The 24753-nt window shown below is 38.0% G+C and overlaps 2 protein-coding genes across 3 annotated transcripts; both read right to left on the reverse strand.

Annotated features, from left to right (window-relative positions):
* Nucleotides 1–9707: 9707 nt before the first annotated feature.
* Nucleotides 9708–16861, reverse strand: LOC121794539 (DEAD-box ATP-dependent RNA helicase 21-like). Of its 2 annotated transcripts, XM_042192739.1 has the most exons (3): nucleotides 14535–16861; nucleotides 10965–11953; nucleotides 9708–10543 (listed from the first exon to the last, which is right to left on the reverse strand). In XM_042192739.1, the coding sequence occupies exon 1, from the start codon at nucleotides 16783–16785 to the stop codon at nucleotides 14656–14658; it is 2130 nt and encodes a 709-aa protein (XP_042048673.1). In that variant the 5' UTR covers nucleotides 16786–16861; the 3' UTR covers nucleotides 9708–10543; nucleotides 10965–11953; nucleotides 14535–14655. The 2 variants fall into 2 exon arrangements, with proteins under 2 accessions (XP_042048673.1, XP_042048674.1); XM_042192740.1 differs by lacking the exons at nucleotides 9708–10543; nucleotides 10965–11953 and adding an exon at nucleotides 11964–12592.
* LOC121796465 (U-box domain-containing protein 6-like) lies at nucleotides 9970–11665 on the reverse strand. Its single transcript, XM_042195311.1, has 3 exons — nucleotides 10965–11665; nucleotides 10474–10543; nucleotides 9970–10428 (listed from the first exon to the last, which is right to left on the reverse strand). The coding sequence occupies exons 1-3, from the start codon at nucleotides 11663–11665 to the stop codon at nucleotides 9970–9972; spliced, it is 1230 nt and encodes a 409-aa protein (XP_042051245.1).
* Nucleotides 16862–24753: the final 7892 nt, after the last annotated feature.

Raw genomic sequence — 24753 nt, forward strand, 5'->3', positions numbered from 1 at the left:
AGGGAATTTGTTAACACCGCTATGTCCAATTTCTTTCATAAACAAGGTCTCCTCCACCAAACATCCTGTGCTTATACGCCCGAACAAAATGGGGTAGCTGAGAGAAAAAACCGAACCATTCTGGAAATGACCCGTGCCCTTATGATTGAGTCCAACGTCCCAAAATTCCTTTGGCCAGAAGCCGTTGCAACCTCTATCTACCTCATAAACAGACTACCCACCAAAATTCTAAAAACCAAAACCCCCCTTGACATCCTTTCCCAACAAGCCCAAATACCAGAATCCCTTAGCATGCCACCAAAAGTCTTTGGATGCACTGTCTATATTCATATCCCTAAACATGAAAGAACCAAATTTTCCCCTTGCGCAACCAAATGTGTCTTCGTGGGATATGGGGTCAACCAAAAAGGGTATAGATGCTACGATCCAAACACTAGGAAAATCATCACCACCATAAACTGTGACTTCCTTGAAACCGAGTTCTTCTATAAACACCACCTTAACAGTCAGGGGGAGACATCCGAAAGTAATTATGGGGACTGTCTAAGTTGGTTTGTGCCACTTCCAAGCCACTCGATTGAGGATCCACCCGAGACAGTTGTCACTGTCGCCGAGCAGGCCCCTCCAGAGTCTCCTCAACCGCGCCCATCTGACTCTCCTTCACCAATATCCGAGGTATGTCCGGAACCAGTCTCTGAGGAAAGTTCTACAGTTAATACTAACACTGCAGAAACCGAGGATAATACTGTAGACAGTGATACCGGGAGGTATGTTCTCCCTCTACGAAGTACTCGAGGAATTCCTCCGAAGAGATACTCTCCGGAGAGGATTGGAAAGAAAAGCAGATATGGAGTGGCAAACTTTGTTCAAGGCAATCTGACGAAAATGGCCCGAGCATTTGAGGCTGCATTATATGAAGAACAGGAGATCCCGCAGACTGCTGAAGAAGCAATGAAGTACAAACACTGGAGAGAAGCTATGCTTACCGAGATGAAAGCCTTGATGAGGAATGATACTTGGGTGAAAGAAAAACTGCCAGAAGGAGTGAAGGCTGTGGGATGTAGATGGGTGTTCACTATCAAAAGAAGGCCAGACGGGTCAATCGAACGATATAAGGCCCGACTAGTAGCAAAGGGATATACTCAAACGTATGGAGTCGATTATTCCGAGACTTTCTCCCCAGTAGCAAAAATCAACACCGTACGAGTATTATTCTCGATTGCAGCAAACAGAGACTGGCCTCTCCATCAGTTCGATGTCACGAACGCATTTCTACACGGTGAACTACCAAAGCCCGTGTTTATGGTTCCTCCCCCAGGGTTCACTAACGAATTTATGACTGGAGAAGTGTGCAAGCTGAAAAGAACGCTATATGGGCTGAAACAGTCCCCAAGAGCCTGGTTCGGCAGGTTCACCGAAGTAATGAAGAAATATGGGTACCAGCAGAGTAACTCAGATCATACATTATTTCTCAAAAAAAGGGGAGGAAAGATCACGTGTCTCATCATCTATGTCGACGACATGATTATCACAGGAGACGATGAAGAGGAAATAGGTGAATTGAAAAAGAACTTGTTCACAGAGTTCGAGATGAAAGACCTAGGCCTCCTCAAATACTTCTTGGGCATTGAAGTCTTGAGATCAAACCGGGGAATCTTCATAAACCAAAAGAAGTATGTGCTTGACTTGCTTGCAGAAGTGGGAATGATAGATTGCAGACCTGCCGACACTCCAATAATACAGAATCATGGATTACAAATACGTAAAGGAGGAAAGCTCACCGACAGGGGGAGATATCAGAGATTGGTAGGAAAACTCATCTACCTTTCACATACTCGACCAGATATAGCATATGCAGTAGGTGTCGTCAGCCAGTTTATGCACTCACCACAGGAAGATCATTGGGAAGCTGCCATAAGGATCGTTCGATACTTGAAAGGAACGGCAGACCATGGGGTGTTGTTTGAAAAACATGGTCACTTGGAAGTACATGGGTTCACTGATGCAGATTGGGCAGGAAACCCGAATGATAGAAAGTCAACCGCCGGGTACTTCACTTTTGTAGGAGGAAACCTTGTCACTTGGAGAAGCAAGAAACAGAAGGTGGTTGCGTTATCAAGTGCAGAAGCAGAGTTCCGAGGCATAAAGAGTGGCCTCACCGAGATATTATGGTTAAAAAGGCTCATGGCTGAACTTGGTCTTCATTCATCACAACCTTGTAAGTTGTTCTGTGATAATAAAGCTGCGATTAGCATCTCAGAAAACCCGGTTCAACATGATAGGACTAAACATGTGGAGGTGGATCGACATTTTATAAAGGATAACATTGAAGCCAAAATTGTCGAATTACCGTTTGTTAAGTCCGAAGATCAATTGGCTGACATATTGACTAAGGCAGTGAATTCGAAGTCGTTCCGAGAAGCACTTGACAAGTTGAGTGTTGGAAATCCCATCACTTAACTTGAGGGGGAGTGTTGGAAAGCTAAATTGAAGTGTTCCAAAGAGGATGTGGAGTCCCAACATGTTGGAAGTGTATAACATTTATTATGGAGGGTTCCAATAAGTATAGTTCCTAGAACATTTATATCTAGAGTCCTATATAATGTATCCTCCATGTACTCTCAAATAATCAAGAAAATAAAACATCTTTCTTCCTATCTTTCTTCATCTGGTATTCTAGCAAATTTATATTTTTCATTTTCTTTTCTTGAATGCAAAAGTTTATTACATAGTGGCAACTAGCAAAGGAGCATCTATGGGGAAAAAAACACCTACAAAATTGGGTGAATTGCTTTCGCAAAGAACAAGACGGAAATTTGGAGATCATTTCATGATGCAAAGCTTATACCAAAACGTTACTCAGCTCCATATATGAATCCCAGAATATACAACAAACTATTCACACCTATGATTTTCTTCATCACATTGCTCTTCTTCTACCCTTAATTTATACTCATACACCATCTATCCTACTGTGTTGCGTTGCCCCGGTGCAATGTAGAGCCCATTCGGTAAAACATCGGAGAAGCAGAAACTTTTACAGCAGTAAACTCCCTTCTAACATTGGTATACAGAGAAACTCTTGTTCTTCCGCAAGAAACCCCATACCTTACCAACTTTTCTTCTGGAAACCGTCTTTGACTTTGTATCTTCAGAGGCCAGCCCCGTCTCACAAATCTAAGACCCCGGCTGTGTAGGACCAGTTGGGGGGTCTCGTTGCCGCTGCTCCCGGAAAAACATCAGAAGCTTCTGCGCTTTCTGTTTCCCTCTCACAGTCCCATGTAGGAATATTTATTCTTATATGTGACCTATGTAAAGATTGGTTTAATATTAAAGATCAAGTTCAAATGTGTCAATGGGATTCTAATATTAAAGACGACACCGTGATGGATCGGTTTCGATTAAAGAATTAGAATCGGGTGTATTGATAACCCTCCTTTCTTACCTTGTTATTGATATATATTTGTGTATATATATATATAAAGCCTAATATATATGTATGTATATTGGAGATTGTATGCATAAATGATGGTTTATATATGTATACATGTGGCACCGAGAATTAAAAGAAATGGAAAAGGTGTCAGTTGTTAATGATAAAGAAGTTATCACTTCTATTTTATCTAATTAGCAACGGTTGTAATATTCAATGTACATATATATAAATTTGGGTGTAATGCATTTATAACCGTAATGATAAGGAAGTTGATTTCTTATATAAGAGGAAATGCAATTCTCTTTATAGCAATCAACGTATCTTTGGTTAAATGAAACAATATGATTCTTCATTCACGTCGTTTGAACGTGTATAAATATGTGCGATGGTTTCAGCATTAAGAATCAATCAAATTCGTGTTATACACACAGAAAAGTCACAATATATATATATACACATTATATACAAAGTTTTGATTCTTTGTCCATTAAAAGAGTCATTGAAGGTCTGAGGTCAAGGAGAGGATAAACATCAATAGCAGCTTAAGGGGAAACATCAAATAGTGGATCCAACCCTACATCAAATTAATAAGCATGGATGGAGGTTGGTGATTTTATCCCCTCTTTATAGTGTGTTAATATGGTTGAACTAATTCAAATCTAGAATGTGATTTCAGTATAGAGATCAGTAAAGAATGGCTAACAGATGGTATCAGAGCCAATCTAGATTTGGCTAATTCACCATTTATGTGTTTTTCAAAATTGAAATTTAAATGGTATTAATTTTCGATTTTGGTTAAATTTGCTTCCGCTTATGTGTTGGGTATTGTTTTATGAAATAATAAAAATAATGTTTTCTACCCATTAAAGATTTCAATATTTAAATGATATATGACTTGTTAATCACCAAAGTGGTCTTGTTATATTGCATTTAATTATTGAGCATGATGAATGTTAGTTAATTGATCATGATTAAAGAGATGCTATAAATGACATTAAAGTTTGATTGATCAATTATATTATTATTTATATACTTGGAGATCACCCAAAGGTGGATCATTGTATACATTTCATAATACGAAAGGGATTAATCATGTCTACTTGTGTCTTATGTAGTATGTATACCCAAAGGCAACATGCTTATTTGATATATGTATGATTTGATTAATTATTAAAGAAATTTTTTTAGCATCGTTGAAAGTATGTGTATTTTAAGTATTGCCCAAAGGTTACTTGAATGCATGTTATTTAAAGTTTTACAGTTATCTGAATCGGTGTTTAAAGTTCAAAGCACTAATTGTAAGCATGTATAAATGTTGCAGCTTCATCTAATATATATGCATCTGCAAACTCCGTCGTAAAGTTCAATGGGCAAAACTATGGTGAATGGTCAGAACAGATCCGGTTTTCATTGGGTATTATGTCACTTGACCATGCCATACTTACGGAAGATGAGCCTGCAACCATTACGGAAGAAAGCTCCGAAACGGATAAGTCTCGATATGAGACTTGGGAGCGCTCTAACAGGCTAAGTCTCAATCTTATGAGGATGACGATGGCAGAAAGTTTCAAGCCATCTATGCCTAAGACAGAGAGTGCAAGGGAATTTATTGAAAAGATAAAGGAGTGTTCACAATCGGAATTGGCCGACAAGTCAATTGTGGGGAGCCTAATGAGTGAGCTCACTACAAGAAAGTTTGACTGGTCTAAGCCGATTCACGATCATGTAACACACATGTCAAACTTGGCAGCAAGGCTCACGACCTTAGGAATGGAGGTTCATGAACAGTTCTTGGTTCAATTCATCATAAACTCTCTTCCTATTGAATTTGGCCAGTTCCAGGTGAATTATAACACCATAAAAGATAAATGGGACCTTAAAGAACTAAAGGCCATGTTAGTTCAAGAGGAAGGGAGACTAAAAAAGATGGGTGACCAAGTTGTGAATCTAATGGGTCATGGAGGAGCAAGCACCAGTAAGGTAAAGGCAAGTAAAAAGGACAAACGTAAAGAGTCTTCTTTTCCTAAAGGCCCCGAAAAGAAGATCCAAAAGGAAAGGAAATGTTTCTTCTGTAGAGAACCGGGACACTTCAAGAAGGATTGTCCAAAAAGGAAGGCATGGTTCGATAAGAAAGGTAAACATAATAGTTTCGTTTGCTTTGAGTCAAATCTTATTGAAGTGCCTAATAATACTTGGTGGTTAGATTCTGGTGCTACTACTCATGTGTCTCACATTGAACAGGGATTCAGTACGATCCAACCTATAAAAGAAAGTGAACAATACTTGTTCATGGGGAACAGGATGAAGGCACAAATTAAAGGCGTCGGGACCTATAGACTGATCTTGGACACGGGATGTCATATAGATCTTAAGGAATGTCTCTATGTACCAGATTGTGCTAGAAATCTTGTATCTGTTAGTAGGTTGGATAGATTAGGATTTAAAATCAAGTTTGTAAATAGTGTATTTACATTGTACAGAAATGATTACTTCTATGGAAGTGGTACTTTGTTTGATTCACTCTACAGTTTCAATCTTGATGCAAAGTTTTCTGAATCATTATTTAATGTTGAAAGTAGAGGCATAAAACGTAGTGTGTCAAGTGAAAATTCGGCTTTCTTGTGGCATCAAAGACTAGGTCACATATCCAAGGAAAGGATGATGAGGTTGGTAAAGAATGATATTCTTCCTCAATTGGATTTTAGTGATCTAGATATGTGTATAGATTGCATAAAGGGGAAGCAAACTAAACACATAGTAAAGAAACAAGCCACAAGAAGTTCTCAACTTCTTGAATTAATTCATACTGATATTTGTGGCCCGTTTGATGCACCTTCGTGGGATGGTAGAAATTATTTTATCACTTTTATTGATGATTTCTCACGGTATGGTTACATATATCTATTACGTGAAAAGGCTGAATCCGTGAATGTCTTAAAGATATTCATAGATGAAGTAGAAAGACAATTAGATAGAAAAGTTAAAGTGGTGAGATCAGATAGAGGTGGTGAATTCTACGGAAAATTTAATGAATCTGGACAATGTCCGGGTCCATTTGCAAAGTACCTCGAAAGCAAGGGCATTTGTGCACAATATACAATGCCCGGTACTCCGCAACAGAATGGTGTAGCGGAAAGGCGAAATCGTACTCTTTTGGATATGGTTAGATGCATGTTAAGTGGGTGTAATTTACCTCTTTCGTTGTGGATTTATGCATTAAAGACTGCAACGTATATGCTTAATCGGGTTCCTAGTAAGACAGTTCCAAAGACACCTTTCGAACTGTGGACGGGAAGGAAACCGAGTTTAAGGCATTTACGTATTTGGGGTTGCCCCGCAGAAGTAAAGTTGTATAATCCGCATGAAAAGAAGCTGGATTTAAAGACGGTCAGTGGATATTTCATTGGCTATCCAGATAAGTCAAAAGGATATACATTCTATTGTCCTAACCATAGTACGAGGATAGTTGAGACGGGTAATGCTAGGTTCATTGAAATTAGTGGGAGTGATGAACCTTGTAAAGTGGACTTTAATGAAGTTCAAGAAAAGGTTGTTCATCCACCTTTTGTTGCACCTAAGATTGTTGTTCCTATTGAACAACATGAAGTGCATAACCCACCTATTGAGATTGAAGATGAACCAGTCATAATTCAAGAACGGAATGATGAACCAATAGAACCTTTAAGACGATCAGTAAGGGAACGACGATCGGCCATATCGGATGACTATGTGGTATATTCCGTTGAAAGTGAATGTGACTTGAGCATTGATAAAGATCCTATCTCATTCCAACAAGCCATGGAAAGTGACAATTCTGAAAATTGGTTAAATGCAACAAAGGATGAGATGAAATCCATGAGAGATAACAATGTTTGGGACTTAGTAGAATTGCCTACGGGTTTTAAAGCCATTGGTTGTAAATGGATCTTTAAAACAAAACGTGATTCGAAAGGTAACATTGAAAGGTACAAGGCTCGCCTTGTTGCCAAAGGATTCACTCAAAAGGATGGCATTGACTATAAAGAAACCTTCTCTCCAGTTTCAAAGAAGGATTCTTTAAGAGTTGTATTGGCTTTGGTGGCTCATTATGACTTGGAGCTTCACCAAATGGATGTAAAGACGGCCTTTCTTAATGGAGTACTAGAAGAAGAGGTATACATGAAACAACCCGAAGGATTCATGATAGAAGGGCAAGAAGGCTTAGTATGTAAGTTGAGAAAGTCAATATATGGACTCAAACAAGCTTCCAGACAATGGTATATAAAGTTTAATGATATCATTGTTTCATATGGCTTTGTAGAGATCATCGTTGATAGATGTATCTACATTAAAATCAGTGGGAGCAAGTTTATCATATTAGTCCTATATGTTGATGATATTTTGCTAGCCGCAAATGACATGGGTTTACTACATGATGTAAAGAAGTATCTCTCTTTAAACTTTGAAATGAAGGATATGGGTGAGGCATCTTATGTGATCGGAATAGAGATATTCCGGGATAGATCACAAGGATTGTTAAGTCTGTCTCAGAAAGGCTATATCAATAAAGTTTTAGAGAGATATAGAATGGATAAATGCTCCGCAGGAATTGCTCCAATTCAGAAGGGAGACAAGTTTAGCTTAATGCAATGTCCGAAAAATGAATTGGAGCGTAAGGAAATGGAAAAGATTCCCTATGCATCAGTGGTTGGGAGTTTGAACTATGTTCAAACATGTACACGACCAGATATCACCTTCGCGGTTGGTATGTTGGGTCGTTATCAAAGTAATCCCGGTATGGACCACTGGAAGGCTGCAAAGAAGGTTCTCAGGTACTTGCAAGGCACCAAAGAACACATGCTTACCTATAGGAGATCCGATCATCTAGAGGTGGTTGGATATTCAGATTCAGATTATGCCGGATGCGTTGATACAAGAAAATCGACGTTTGGATACTTGTTCCTTTTAGCCGATGGAGCAATATCATGGAAAAGTGGAAAGCAGTCTGTCATTGCTACTTCTACTATGGAGGCAGAGTTTGTGGCATGCTTTGAAGCCACAGTTCACGGATTGTGGCTGCGGAACTTTGTTTCGGGACTTGGAATTGTCGACACCATAGCCAAGCCGCTGAAAATTTATTGTGATAATTCCGCAGCTGTCTTCTTCTCAAAGAACGATAAGTACTCGAAGGGTGCTAAGCACATGGAGTTGAAATACTTATCGGTTAAAGAAGAAGTGCAGAAACAAAGGGTGTATTTTGAGCACATAAGAACGAATATGATGGTAGCGGATCCGTTAACTAAAGGACTATCACCCAGTATGTTTATTGGCCATGTAGAGCGTATGGGTATTATAGACAAAGCCTTGCTATTTTAGTTGTGGACTCATGTATTGTGTAAACACTCTTGTGAATTCAATAAAAGTTGTGTTTCTGCTTGTTTATATGTTATCATTAAAGTTGTATACAGTATGGTTGTTTAGATAGCATATGTTGTATTGAGAATTAAAGTACATCTCAATGAAAGGTTATTCATATAAAGTTAGAATTGATTTGTGATACATGGAAGGAATCATGTCGACTAAATGAGTGTGTGACCGCCATGATCCAATTGAATCTAACTTTATAGGTATTTAAAGGATATATGAACTTGGTTGTAAAGTGCGCATAAAGGTTATTAAACCATTGAGAGCTACAAAGGTCAAGTGGGAGAATGTAGGAATATTTATTCTTATATGTGACCTATGTAAAGATTGGTTTAATATTAAAGATCAAGTTCAAATGTGTCAATGGGATTCTAATATTAAAGACGACACCGTGATGGATCGGTTTCGATTAAAGAATTAGAATCGGGTGTATTGATAACCCTCCTTTCTTACCTTGTTATTGATATATATTTGTGTATATATATATATATAAAGCCTAATATATATGTATGTATATTGGAGATTGTATGCATAAATGATGGTTTATATATGTATACATGTGGCACCGAGAATTAAAAGAAATGGAAAAGGTGTCAGTTGTTAATGATAAAGAAGTTATCACTTCTATTTTATCTAATTAGCAACGGTTGTAATATTCAATGTACATATATATAAATTTGGGTGTAATGCATTTATAACCGTAATGATAAGGAAGTTGATTTCTTATATAAGAGGAAATGCAATTCTCTTTATAGCAATCAACGTATCTTTGGTTAAATGAAACAATATGATTCTTCATTCACGTCGTTTGAACGTGTATAAATATGTGCGATGGTTTCAGCATTAAGAATCAATCAAATTCGTGTTATACACACAGAAAAGTCACAATATATATATATACACATTATATACAAAGTTTTGATTCTTTGTCCATTAAAAGAGTCATTGAAGGTCTGAGGTCAAGGAGAGGATAAACATCAATAGCAGCTTAAGGGGAAACATCAAATAGTGGATCCAACCCTACATCAAATTAATAAGCATGGATGGAGGTTGGTGATTTTATCCCCTCTTTATAGTGTGTTAATATGGTTGAACTAATTCAAATCTAGAATGTGATTTCAGTATAGAGATCAGTAAAGAATGGCTAACATCCCATTCACTGAAATGGACACCAACGAAGGTATCACCCCTTCTTGTAGGACCATTTGACTGCACTTCTCACTCGCATTGCATAATATCAGAAGGCAAGCCACAGCTTGTTCTTGTTCGATGGGCTCACCAACATCCAGAATGTTGGCAAGCAGCCCAGGAGTCTTTATCATCTCATCTCTTGCGGTGTTGCTTGAGGCTAGATATATTAACACAGCAATGCGTTTCTCGGTCCAAGCTTGGTCGCCCGGATTTGTGATGAGAGTTTGGAGGGTATCCACAATGCCAGCTGACAGGAGGTAAGGAATATTCGTGGCTTGACTCGATATGTTATATAGTGTGTGGAGAGCATCCAGTTTACATTGCTCGTGAGTTTCATTCTTAAGAACCTGGATCAAGAAAGGGACAGCCTCCGTAGTTCCTATAGCAGGCTTGACCTCCTAGAGGCACAAAAGATTCAGGTAAAGAGCTGTAGCTGCTCCAACAGAATCAGTATCGACAATCATGTTCTGCAATATTGGAAGTACTCCTGATGCCAGCATCAACTCTTTGTTTCTGAAAAGCACAGAAAAGTTGTCTCACGTGAGCATTCCGGTAATTTAGTATACACAAGCCCTCAAAAGAAGTGGTGGACTGGTGGTGAGTGAGACGTGACATTTGCCAAAGCATGTTCTTTAAAAGGCATTTCTGAATATATAGTCATTTTGGTCCAAGAAAAAAAATTGATCTATTCTGAATAAGTAGATGGACTAAGATATTTGTGTTTGTACTTTGTATATGATACAATGTGTTACACATGCATGATCAGGAAATGGTAGAATTCAATACATGCCACTACTATTAGATTTCTGACATGGCTGGCGTAATGCCACATTGCCACTCATGTTTAATTACACAACCAGAAGACTTCTAGTCACCTTGTATATATAGCATAGTTACTGAAAGCTTCAGAAATTGTACTTGGATCTTAGCATACCTGTTATTATTTACTGCAAGGTTGAATAGAGCCATTGCTCCAATTTCCTGAGCCACCCCATTCTTGGCATAGACAGCAGACTCCAAAAATAGCAGCAATGCTTCAACAAAACCATTAGCCCCCATATAAATCCTGGCTTCCTCGTCATCCTTTAGCAAGTGTCTTATTTCCTCTACCACTTTGCATTTCTTGATCAAGTCATCCTCATTCTCCAATATTCTCAGATAATCCTTGTATTTCTGAAAGATATTAACTTCACAATCATCCTCCTGTGTAGAAATCTCTTCCTCTTCATTTCTTTCAGCTTCCTCAATGGTCCCACTGTCATTCAAAGGTACCACCTTAACACCCTTGCCCTTGCACTTGCACGAACTGATACTTTCTAATGACTTCGAATTTGTAGAGTCACTCTCTGATAACACTAACCGCCAGTAATTAAGGTCAAGGGACTCTGGTGGACCATCTGGAACAGGAATACCATTCTGTTCGCACCAAGTAGCCACCAAACCTTTAACACAATAATTTGGAGTCAACAATAAATGAGGGAGCTGCTGCTGAGTTTTAGGGCAAGTATTGTGGCCATCACAGAACCATTTTTCAATGCAAACCCTTTCATATGTTTGTCCAGAAGCTATAATAACTGGATCGTACATAAGTTGCAATGATGATGGACACCTTAACTCTTCAGGAGGGACTGTCATCTGGTCTGATCTCCGGAAATTGGACTTAAAGTTAAAAGAAATCAGTTTTGACAGCTGTCTGTCAAAGCAAAGCCACTGCGGCCCAGAACAATACCATCATCCAAAGATGCTTGAACAGTAGGTGAGCAAGGCGTTGAACCTTGTGAGTCATTATCATCTGATAGCTCACTTCTGAACAACTTTGAATACTTCCTTATGAGATGAAGAAGATAAGCAATTATTGACTCTTTCCTTTTGTCTTCCTCAGCCCGAGCTCTGTCTATGAGCTTCTTTAAAGCCCTCCTCTCCCTAAGTGGTGATACCCAATTTAGAAGCAGCTTGATGGAAAGATGTTTTATTTTTAATTTCAACCGTTTCTTGACTTAATGAAAGTAGTTTGCGACTTTGTGATCTAAATCTAGAGTTATAGTACTATTAAATTAATGATGTATTTATAATTTTGTTACCTTGTTTAATATTTTACAATTTGAGTATGGATAACATTAATGAGGGAGCATAATAAAGAAGTAGAACTAAAAGTGCAAAAGTCCCGGAAGTGGGGTATTTTAATGATATTAAGTGGTGCTAATTTGACATCTAATTATAGCGCAGTTAGTAGCAGCTCTATTTCGAATTTTCAATAGCAAAATCTACCTCTAGGAACTCCACAGTGTAGCGCAATGTAGAAATTAAGTTATCATCATCCCTATCATTTTTCACAACTCTTACAAATATCAACTTATAAATTTTTTGTAAATGGTGCTAATCTTAATACCTTAATTATCCTTCATGCAAATGAAATCTCTCTCTCTCTCTCCAATTCTTATTACGATACATCCGATCTATACCGTATCTACGGTGCTTGGCATCTAAGTTTGTGTGGCTATGTTACCAGCTGTCACCAGTTCTAACGTAGTCAGGTCATTTGTATTGTTGGATTATCCCGACCTAAACACAATTTCAAAAAATAAATCCAATGATTGATTGATATTTTAAAGATGACAATAGAAGGTGACCAAGGTTAAGAGGAGTCGACAATTACATTTTCGAAACTGCAGTAATGTGAGTGAATTATGTGATCTTTTTTTTAATTTTAATATTGATATGATACTATCGCTTTCATGTGAGTGAATTATGTGCTCTTTTGATTTCGTAGTGGTGCATCACACACATAGAGAAGAGAAATTTGATATCTATTTTATGTCGCATTATGCTTATTCTATTCAATGTTATCATAGAAATGTTCATGATCTAGAGGATTCCCCGTTAGGCTGATAGAGCTCCCTAGTTAGATGTAGTATAATAAACTGCTAGTTGTTCATTTTGTTTTGTAATCAAGCTTTGTCCATTTTTTTACCCAGAAACAACATTTTAAATTTTACATAATTACAACACTAATCTAGAACACATGATAAGAATAAATTTTGGCAATTTCAATACTAATTACAACTTAATAAAATGAATATCCGTTGCCAAATGAATTTAGAAAAACGAAAAGAAAAAAAAGCGGAAAGAAAGCATTTTTCTGGACTAAACAGAAATATGGCTGAGAAAGTAACGAAGACATAAAAGTTACAGACTAAAAAGACTATGTAGAATACTTCAGCACTGTGTAGGTAAAGTTTGTAAGCAAACAGGAGACAATAACTGAATTGTTCTATTGAACTGACAATCATAGGATTAAGTAGTTAGGATCACACGATCAAACAATCTCAACATTGTTCAATTTATCATGTGATAGATAAAATCATACTACTAGTTTTTATTTTCTCTAAACTGTCATCTAAAGTAAATCTCATATAAATCGGAGGGGAGATCATCAGACCAAAGAGGCCACACAGTAGCACATCCTAGCAAAGCACAGACAGTTAAGATATACACCAGCAAGCTTAACCTAAATCACTTTTCACAGTACCATATAATCAATGACTCAACTTACACTTCTCTCTTCCTCACATTTGACATTATCAAAAATCAATGATATGCATCCAAAGTAAAAATGCCCAACAAAGAAAATATCAGGGCATCACAAAATCAATCATCATTACAGCTAGTTCAAAGTAAAGCAAGATACCCCAGCCCAAGATACTATGCAATGGTAAGGTAACGACAGAGACAAAAAAAGATCCATAAATTTTGTATCAACCAGTCAAAATGGCCTCAGCGACCATATAAGACGTGACAGATCACCAAAATATAATAAGAGCAAGTCAAGTTACATGTTTGCAGACACAGACTGAATACATGATTTGTTAACTAATGCAATACAGAGAACATAGAAGCATGACCATCTAAACATGTAAGCAAACAGGAGACAATAAACTGAGTTGTTCTATTAAATTGACAATCATAGGATTAAGTAGTTGAAGGACCACATGATCAAACAAGCTCAATGTTGTCCAATTTAGCAAAGTGTGTCATCCAAAGTAAAACTCATACGTGAAACATAGATCTGAGGGGAGATGATCAGACCAAAGAGGCCACACAGCAGCACATCTTAGCAAATCAAATAGTTAAGATATATACCAGTAATGCAGCCACATGCTTAACCTAGATCACTTTTCACAGTACCATACAATGAGTCAAATTTACCACTCCTATCTTCCTCATATTTGACATTGTCATCTCCCATCCCAATCCTCATTACCAGCTAGTTCAAAGTAAAGCAGAATACCCCATTCCAAGGTACTATGCAATGATAAGGTAAAGACAGAAAGACATAAAAACGGTCCATAAAACTTGTATCAACCAATCAAAATGGCCTCAGCGACCATATGAGACGTGACAGATCACCAAAACACAGTAAGAGCAGGTCAAGTTACATGTTTGCAGTCACAGGCTGAATACATGATTTGTTAACTAAGGCAATACAGAGAAAAAGAAGCATTACCATCTAAAGATGTACTCCAACTTCCTACAGCATTGATGTTGTCGTTCCAGATGCCAGCCTTTCTAGGATCAATCCCTTCTTTAACTGCAGCAGTATTGCAAACTCAAAAAACCTGCAAGATTCAATGAGCAAAAACAGTGTCGTTCCGCCTGGGCGGTCTATCAGGAACTGAACCGGGTTTGAACTTGGAAGCCTCGTGTCTCGCAAGCTCTGGGGGGACAGGACTGTTGTTTTGGATCAACATTTGCTTGAGATCATAAAAGACATCTGTGTCGTGCATAGTCAAGAAAGTGGTAGCTATACCAGTCTTTCCAGCACGACCTGTTCTTCCAATACGATGAGTGTATGCTTCAATATTACCAGGCATGTCATAGTTTATAACATGTGCAACATCGGGTATATCAATACCACGCCCGGCCACATCAGTTGCTACCAGAACATTATATCTCTTCGTCCTAAAACCCTCGAGGCTTATTTCTCTCTGGTCTTGAGACTTCCCACCGTGCAATGTGGTGACCCTGTAGCCATCTTTATCCAGATTTTTAGCAACATTATCAGCAACCTTCTTTGTGTTAACAAACACAATAGCAGTCTTATCACCGAGCTCATCAAGCAATCTTCGCAGTCTGTCCATCTTATCATTCTCCTTCGTCATCATAACATGTTGTGTAATAAGGTCGGTTGCCTTTCCTGCAGTGCCAATATTAACAACAACTGGATTTCTCAGGTACTTCCTCGCGAGCCGCTCCACAGCAGGGGGCATGGTAGCACTGAACATATAAGTGGTTCTGTAAATCTTTTTGTCGTCAAGCTCTTCATCCTCATTCTCCGGTTTCATGTTACTCGAAGGCATTGCATCGAGCACACCAACAACTTGCGGTTCAAAACCCATATCAATCATCCTATCTGCCTCATCAAGGACCACATAGTTACACTGGTTCAGCACTGCATATCGCCTCTCCAAACAATCAAGAAGACGTCCAGGTGTAGCAATCACAACTTCACACCCCTGCCTAATCCTAAACCCTTGTTCTTCTATGGACTGACCACCAACAATAGAAACAACCTTAATCCCCAAGTAATGGGCAAATTTCACAGTCTCGTCCTCAATTTGCTGTGCAAGCTCTCTAGTAGGAGCCATCACAACAGCATATGGCCCCTCCGCCTCATTATCCTCACTTATTGGGGGAAGTCTAGTTATGTAAGTCAGCATAGGAAGAACAAAAGCTGCTGTTTTACCTGAACCAGTTTCAGCAATTCCAATAACATCTCGCTGCTGCAGGCCCAGTGGAATAGCAGCCATCTGAATAGGTGATGGGGTTTTGTATCCAGCCCTCTCAACTGCTTTCAGCAACTCAGTACCCAACTTGCTCTCCTCCCAGCTTCTCATAGGGCGAGGAATCCTAGATCCCTTGTATGAAATGTTGAAATCTTCCCTAAAGATCCGCCAATCTCTCTCAGTCATTTCCTCGAGCTTCTTCTCTGACCAATGACGGTCCACTCTCATATCAAACGTATCATATATATCTGCAGCCTGCTCCTTCTTCTTCTGAGCAGCCGCTTCCTCACGAGTTTCCTCAATGCCTTCCTTCTTGCGAATCTCATCCCGGATATCCTTCTCGTTCTTTGCGGCTAGCTTCTTCTGCTCCCTCCGGTCTATCCCTGCTCTGAGGCCTCTGCCGAACAGAGGGCGGGCCTCGTGAGGGTTTTGGTAGAGCGAATTCATATCCCGCGAAGTATCCTCAGTGTTCTCCCAATCGAAAGAGAACCTGAACTTCTCACTCGGCTTAATCACCCTCTTTTTAGGTTTCTTAGACCCTAGATACTGCTCCTTGATGGCAGAAAGCTCAGTCTCCCTGTCCCTCTCGGCCAATTTCTCCAAGCGAGCGCGTTCGCGCGCCTTCTGCTCATCCTGACGTTCCCTCTCGCGGTTCCGCCGCTCAGAGTCCCGCTCCCTATCACGCTCTCTCTCCCTCTCACGGTCACGGTCACGCTCCCGGTCGCGGTTCCGACGATCGCCGTCGCGGTCTCGATCCCGGTCTCGATCGCGATCACGGTCTCTGTCAGAGGTAGGCGGTTTAGAGTCGTGGCCGCTACTGGATTGGAGCTGGACCTCCGCGCGGTGTTTCTGCTGCGCTACTTCGTCCTGGCGGCGTTGGAGTGCGAGCTTTTGCCGCTCCTCTTTGGTGAGGAAGACTGGCTTCTTCGCACCGTCCAGTTTGTCTGGAACGTCGTCGTTGGCTCTTTTCATATCTCGGCGATGAATTGAGATCAAATTTGGGATTTAGGGTTCTTGGATAAATTGGTATCGCTTGAAGATTGCAGGAGGGGAGGTTAACGGAATTGGATTACGCCGGGTGTGATTTGATTATATATAAGGAAGGGCCTATCAACAGGCCCAATCTGACTCTTTTAGAAAAGTCCGTTTACGGTTGGCACGGTCCAAATGATATGTCAAGAGCCCATGAATCGTGATTCCATATGGCCGGGTTAAAGCCAGCCAGATCTAAACAAACCTGACTATGGATTTAAAATTGCAAAATGATGGGTCAGACTCAGATAAGTAATTTAAAATTATCAATTAATGCATTAATTTCAACGCATGTAAAATTAGGGGTGCTTAACCGGTTCTTCGGTTCTCGGTTAACCGGAACCGGTTGGTTAATTGAGGAACCGAACACCGGTCCGGTTCCGATACCGGTTCCTATTTTAGAAAAATATCGGTTCCGGTTAGAATCGAAACCGACTGGTTCTTAACTGGGAACCGGATAGCATTTTAATTTCAATTTTGTTTTTATATTTTAATATACTAATAATTTTAATCAAGTATTATTATTGAAATTTCAAACACTATTTTAATATTATCATTGTGTGTATATATGTGATGTGTGTGCGTGTATGTTGTGTGTGTATGTGGCTTTGTATATGTATATATATATGGTTGTGTGTGTATGTTGGTTTGTATATGTATATATATGGTTGTGTGTGTATGTATGTTTTGTGTGTGTGCGCGCGCGTATGCTATGTGTGTGCGTCTATGTGTTGTGTGCGTGTGTATGTTGATGTGTGTGTGTTTATACGTAGTTGTGTGTTGATGCGTATTTTAGAGTATCTAGACCAATTCACACAAATTATCAAGTTTAACTAACTCTAATAATACTACAATACTGCAAGATTAAAGTGTCGTAGTAGTATTTCAAGTGTCGATCCACATGGAGGTGAAAGATTGTTTACACTTTAAAAGCATGTAAAGATTTGATTTTGATTTTGAAAGTTGTTTACAAAATAAAGCTACAAATTTACTAACGAAAGACTTTTCGAATGGGGAATGTACCACTCCAAGTTGCTCACTAGACTTGCATTGTTCTACACCTTTAACAAAGAAACATATGAAGGGATTAAAACATCAACCTAATCACATACACTGAACATGTACACGATGAGTAGTTCACTATTAGTTGAACACATAACCTATGAACCAATTTTCAATGTTTATAAACTCCCGCGGAAGCACTGGAGAAATAAACATCTACTATGATCACCTACTTAATCCACTATCAAATTATCCTCTGAATAATTCTAGGTCAATAGCATACCAACAATCAAACATTCCTAAACTATATTAAAGGGACAATAGCAAAGGAAAGAACAACACTACATTATTAGCAAAAAACATAGTGTATAAACATTGAGCACATTGTTGGTAACAAACACATGAGTTCAATGGTGTAGAAACATTCATACAAAGCCTAGATTACAACTTGAAGCAACATAGAGAGTTTAGCCTAAACACATGGTGGAATTTGCAACAAAAACCATAGGAAGCATGCTCTCGTTGAGTGGAATTGGGATTTGGAGACGGATCGTCGGAATGTTGGCCGGAATTTCTTCATTTTCTTCTTCCTCCTCTCTTTCTCTCTTTTCCTCTCTCTTTTTCTCGTGTCTGAATATGTCTGGATTCCTCTAGAAACTGCTCCAGAAACCAATTTGACAACTAAAATTCGACAGTTTCCGAGAAAAATGCCCAACCTGGGCAAAATGGTGCCAACCCGTGCGTTTTTTAGTCCGAAAACGCCCGAGTCGGGCGTTTTTGCACTGTCCCGCGCAGTCTTCATCAAATGGCCATAACTTCTTCATCCGAGCTCCGATTGAGGCGTACAAGGTACCCACGCGAAGCTATTTCAAAGACGAAGATAACAGTGGTAAGATAAAAGAATTTGGACATTGTCTTAATAGACAACAAACACTTTGAATCAGACCCTAGTGCTTTGGCTCACTGTAGTCACTCCACATATACATCTATCAACTATATATAATAATCAAAATTTAATGATCAATTGATAGATGATTTAAATATATAAAATAGGAGAAATATTGGAGTAGATTTAACATTATTTTATTTACATCACGTGTGTATGTTTTTTTTAATTAAATGTTGTGTGTTTTTTTTCAATGGTGTGGGTGTGTGTATATGTTGTGTGTGTTGTTGTTACTGCCAAATAAATTCCTCCTTGTGGTTGTGTGTGTGGTGCTTAATTTAATTCATTGAAATTTTAGGTATGGGATGATAAATATTGAATCATTTAAATCTTTATACAAATACATTCAGATTGAAATTTACAAATCGGTTCCGGTTCCGAAACAAAATTGACCGATTCTTAAGTGTTTCCCGAATCGAAACCGACTAATTCCGATTCATGAAAATTCAAAAATCGATTAACTGGTCAACCGATCAATCGGTCTGGTTATAACCAGAACCGGCTGAATAAGCATGCCTATGTAAAATTATAGTTATACTTATAGTAATACAAACTTTTAAAATGCACCCAATTTTCTTCGTGGAAGAGTTGACATGTCAAGTTGAGTCTTCAGTAATCATAACAGTTTGGGTTGTAACTCATACAACATACTAACACGTGGTGACATTATTGCAAAGTTTTTAAAATATTGTATCAACATTGCAAAAAATAAGATGATTCATGTATAAAATGAACATTAACACAAAAGTATTACTACTTGCCTAGTTATAAGTTTATAGATTTGTAAGTTGCAACACTCATGGCTATTAAAACGTTGCGGCTATAACTCAACTTTTCAATATTGCTGCAATTAAACATTGCCACTTTTATTTCGATATTACTTTGTTCACTAGGTAACCCTAAAATGAAGTTTAAGCAACGCCATTTCTTATGTTCACTGCTTAGGTCAGTTACATAATCTGATATGGCATGTGGAATTTAATCTAGGAAAAAATTGAACTTGTAAAAATTAGCTATAAAATGTAAGTTAATGATATTAGTGATAAAATTTTAAATTTGTAAGAAATATAGAATCTCGGGCAAAGTTTGTGGTTTTAGAAGATGCAAGATAGATCTTTCAAAGTAATCTCGATTCGGTCCGACGGACCGACTCTGCTTAAGCGAGCTGCTATAAGCCTAGGTGGTGTGTGTTATAATGCTATTTTTTTTTTAAATTGTTAACTTGCTAACTCATCTACGCAGTGTATTAAAAATGTCAACACGATCACATTAGAATATCAACACACATTTGTGTTGATATTTTAATATACTTTGTTGACATTTCAAATATCAATGTCAACATAGTGTATTAAAATATCAACTAAGCTTATGTTAATAATTTAATGTCATCGTATTAATATTTTTAATACACTGCATTGATGAGTTAGTATTAAGAAAGTTAGCAACGGATCACACCTCAGTAACAAGAGGGAGTATGTAAATGTTTTGTTGGAATGTCAATTTGAATATAATCCAAGACATGTTTGATTTGAAATATTATATAGTGTCAAGATAATGTGCATTTACTAAGATACCATTAGAAATACTTCTCCCAAACTATCTGCTTAACCTTTCTTCCCAATTCATTTTTCAATTTTCCAATTAAGTTTCTGTAATTATGGGAAAATCCATAGAATCTGGAGACCCTTATTTCTAAAAAACATTTACCCAATTTTTTACATATTAAAAAATCATGAATGGATAGAATTTAGAAATTATTGATAGCATAAATCATTAATCACATAAATCAAAATTACTTCTGCACGAATTTGATCGCCTTTTTCTTCTCTGTTTCTTCCCAAATATGATTCTATATCTTTTTCTAAATCTGAAATACGGAGATGTTATTATAAAATTAAGGATGACAGTCATGATATTTATAAAATTAACTAAAGGTTAGATACAGAAAAATGATTATGTGTACGCAGCAATTAGTTTTGTCAGAAGGGATCACCTCATGCATTACATACTACATTTTCTAATACTCTATTAAGGAATTGACAAGTGGATTTTATTTTATGAAAAAAAAGTTATTTCCAAAAGGGATTTCATACACTCTCTCTACTTTATTTAAATAGAAAAAAATTATTATTTCCAAAAGTTATTCCGTCCTTTCTATCTACTAAATATTTAATCGAAATAGTTATGTTAACTTTTACAATATAATACGTCGAAATTTATTTATTTCAAAAGGTCAAATTTTACATATTTAAGAAAATATAAAAAATATCAAAAAATGTCTTTTCTTTTTAAAAAATTGTTTTAATATTATCCCTAAATAACGTCAATTTTATATAAAAATATAATTAACTTATGAATACCAAATATTTGGCCAATGGTAGGTCATAAACAAGCACCAAATATATGAAGTTAGAAGAATCAAACAAACTCCATTGTTAGCAACAAAATCATACCTCTTACATGTGCCAATATAGCTTCTTGCATATTATTGTTCATTGTGATAACTCGTGCAATAACTTCTCATTGAAATGAAACCACACCTCTTCCTCCAAATGAGCCAACAAGGAATCCCAAAATATGTGCGCCATTTCACCGTATATCCCATTGAGAGTTTAGAGCTAACATTTTGAATCACTCATATGTCAAGTGCAAATACATGTTAAAAAATCATCTATCCTACCATATCTCAGCAATCTCTCACAAGTTTTCTTTTGCATTTAGGCAGTCTCGTAGCATATGTATTCCACTATCATACTAAAAACTGAATCACTCTTTTGTTATTAACCAAAATACAAGAGTTTATAATTTACGTGGCCCTTAAAAGTGCATGCTACTAATTTTTTATTTTGTACGTGATTCTCTATTCATGAATAAAAATACAACAGATATTATGCTTCTACCACTTCATATTTTCGAACATGACCGTACATTCTCTCTCACTAGAGGGAACTCAATTCCCCGGATCACTATATTACAATCTCATAAGCATTTCTTATTCGTCAAAAAAACAATTGTTTCATTTAATAAAATATTCCCTTTGTCCCGCTCAAGATGATCATATATATATTTTTTATTTGTGTTAATTAATATGTTCATTTTCTACTTTTGGAATAAAATCTCTCTCTTATCTTCTTATTAAAATAATTTGACTATCTTTTTCTTTTCACTGTACTATATTGTATTCAACAACTTCACCTAAAATCTCATGTCATTCAATAAAGTGATCATCATGGAACGAAGTGAATACTAAATAATGTTACTTATCAATTCAAAACACAACAACCACCATTTCCTTAAAACCTTTGCAAATTAATAACACAACAACAACCATTCTCTTAAAACCTTTGCAAATTAATCGTTGGATACGTAAAATCTATAAGTATCACCTATTATGTAACTATTAGAATAATTTACATTATTAGTTCACACGAGTTGTGTAATCATTCTATTATTATATGTAAATTATTAGTTCACACGAGTTGTGTAATCATTCTATTATTATATGAAGTTCATGTTAGGGCATCCGCAATACTATCACTTATCCGTCCCTTACAACCCTCCATCTCTTAACTAAGGGACGGAACCTGCAACCCTCCATCTCTTATTCGTCCCTTAAATTACTATTCATTCAATTTCATTTTTTATTTTTATTTCCAACAAATTCAATTAATAAAAACACACTTCATTAAATAAAATAAAATTACAACTTAAAAACAATACATAATTAAATTCATGGTAAAATAAATAAAAAAGACATAATTTAACTCTGTATAATTTGATGCTCTAAATTCACGTCAGATCATTCAACTTTGTATAATTTGATGCTCTAAATTCATTTTCATTTTTTATTTTTATTTCCAACAAATTCAATTAATAAAAACACATTTCATTAAATAAAATAAAATTACAACATTACATTCTTAAAACAATAAAACAAAACATAATTAAAAATCCTAAAAAATATTTAAAATACATAATTTAATTTCTTCCGCCAAATTTTGCCCAAATGTGCTCCATTAGATCATCTTGGAGTTGGGCGTGGGCGGTAGAGTCACGTGTCCTTGCGCGAATAGACAACCATTCTTGTATAGACGGATGCACTCCACTTCGAGGCGGACTACTTGCGGTTGAACTTCCGGGGGCTTCAGGGTCGAACCAATTTCCCGCCTCGGGTCCTTCATCTTGGACAATCATGTTGTGCAAGATTATGCACGTATACATGATGTCGATCATGCTCTCCATGAACCACGCACGAGCCGGGGCTTTGATAATGTTGAAGCGCACTTGGAGAACCCGAACGCCCGCTCCACATCCTTCCGAGCAGCCTCCTGCTTCTGCGCAAAAAGAGCCTGCTTTGCGTTCACAGGCCTGGTGCACGTCTTCACGAAGGTTGGCCACTTCGGGTAGATGCCTTCGGCAAGATAGTACCCCATTTTATAGCGCCGGTTGTTAGCGGTGAAGTTGATGGCCGGCGCTTTACCATCCAAAACTTCGGCGAAGAGGTCAGATTGGTGGAGCACGTTTATGTCGTTGTTCGAGACGGGGAACCCGAAGTACGCATGCCAGATCCATAGCCGGTAATCAGCGACGGCCTCGAGTATAACGGTTGGGTGGGTGCCTTTGTGGCCGCTTGTGTACGACCCCCTCCACGCCACCGGGCAATTCTTCCATTGCCAGTGCATGCAATCGACGCTGCCAAGCATCCCGGGGAATCCGTGCAGTTCTTCGTGAAGGCGGAGCAGGAACTGGCAATCTGTCGTGCTTGGCTTCCGGAGAAATTCGACAATTCGTCGGTGAAGGCTGCCCGGACGCCTTTGCAGAATTGGATCAAGCACATTCTCGCAGTGCTTTGTATTCGTCGAACACATCCGCCGTTTGTCCAATCGCAAGCTGACGGATTGTTGCAATACATTTCTGCAGCGTCGTGTGGCTGGGACGGCCGGCGGCATCGAACCTTTCTTAGAAGAACTCTTCCCGGGTTGCCAATGTATTTGCGATGTGGAGAAATAGCGGTCGCCGCATGCGGAAACAGTGACGGAAGTAGGTATCTCCCCACACCGGGTTATCGCAGAAGTAGTCGCGGACTAACTTTGCGGCGGCTTCCTCCCGGTTACAATGGATGTAAGTCCGGGAGCGTCTTTGGGGAGGCGCGGCTTCCTCCGCCTCCCGACGTCGATCTTCTTCAAGTGATTCTTCCATTATTCGACGCATTTGCTCATATGGATCCATTAGATCGATTAAATTTGGGGGAAGAATAAAAGAGATGATTTCAGATGAAAATTGAAGAGAAGAGAGAGATGATTTCAGATGATTAGATGTGTGTTGGTGTGTGAAATGAGGATGAAATATGAGTATTTATAGAGTAAAAAAAAAAGAAAACGGTCGAAAGCGGTAATATTACCGTTTTTGACTTTTGAATTTTTTTATTAAATTCAAATTTTAAAAAAAAATGAATTATTGCGTCAGCGTGACGAGACCCACTCACGGGCCGGCGAGTGGGCGTCACGCATGGCCCCAGAGTGCTCCACGTCGTAGGAGCACGTGGCGAGACGTCTTGCGCGACGTCTCGGCGTGACGAGGGATCCGGCGGGATGGTGACGGGACTCGTGTCACCTGCATAACGCATTGCGGATTGGCCTTAGTGACTCGTACATTCGTTCTTAATAGTACTATGATTTTTTAAAACCAATTTTATTAGATGTCGGTTTCCACATCAAAAGTCCAAAGCATATTTTCCATTTTCGTCTTTGAGTTAGTTGCTCGTCATACCAAAACAATCTTCAATGTTTAAAATAAATCTAATTTATTCCCGAATAAAAATTCATAATTATATCGAAGCTACTATAAAATTTTAAGTTAATAATACAAAATTGCCAAAAAGAAAAAGAAAAACAAACAAAGACAATCCACAAAATTGAATTAGAATCCATCTGATCTTCAGTCTGACCTAGATCTGCCGC

The sequence above is a fragment of the Salvia splendens genome, chromosome 3 (genome assembly GCF_004379255.2).
Source record: "Salvia splendens isolate huo1 chromosome 3, SspV2, whole genome shotgun sequence".
Lineage (NCBI taxonomy): Eukaryota > Viridiplantae > Streptophyta > Magnoliopsida > Lamiales > Lamiaceae > Salvia > Salvia splendens.

Excerpts from the sequence above, each read along its gene's own strand:
- LOC121794539 (XM_042192739.1), bottom strand. The coding sequence starts at position 16,785 with ATGAAAAGAGCCAACGACGACGTTCCAGACAAACTGGACGGTGCGAAG.
- LOC121796465 (XM_042195311.1), bottom strand. The coding sequence starts at position 11,665 with ATGACAGTCCCTCCTGAAGAGTTAAGGTGTCCATCATCATTGCAACTT. Across the intron at positions 10,544-10,964 it reads CTTGCAGTAAATAATAACAG|AAACAAAGAGTTGATGCTGG; the intron begins GTATGCTAAGAT and ends TGTGCTTTTCAG. Across the intron at positions 10,429-10,473 it reads TGATTGTCGATACTGATTCT|GAGGTCAAGCCTGCTATAGG; the intron begins GTTGGAGCAGCT and ends TTGTGCCTCTAG.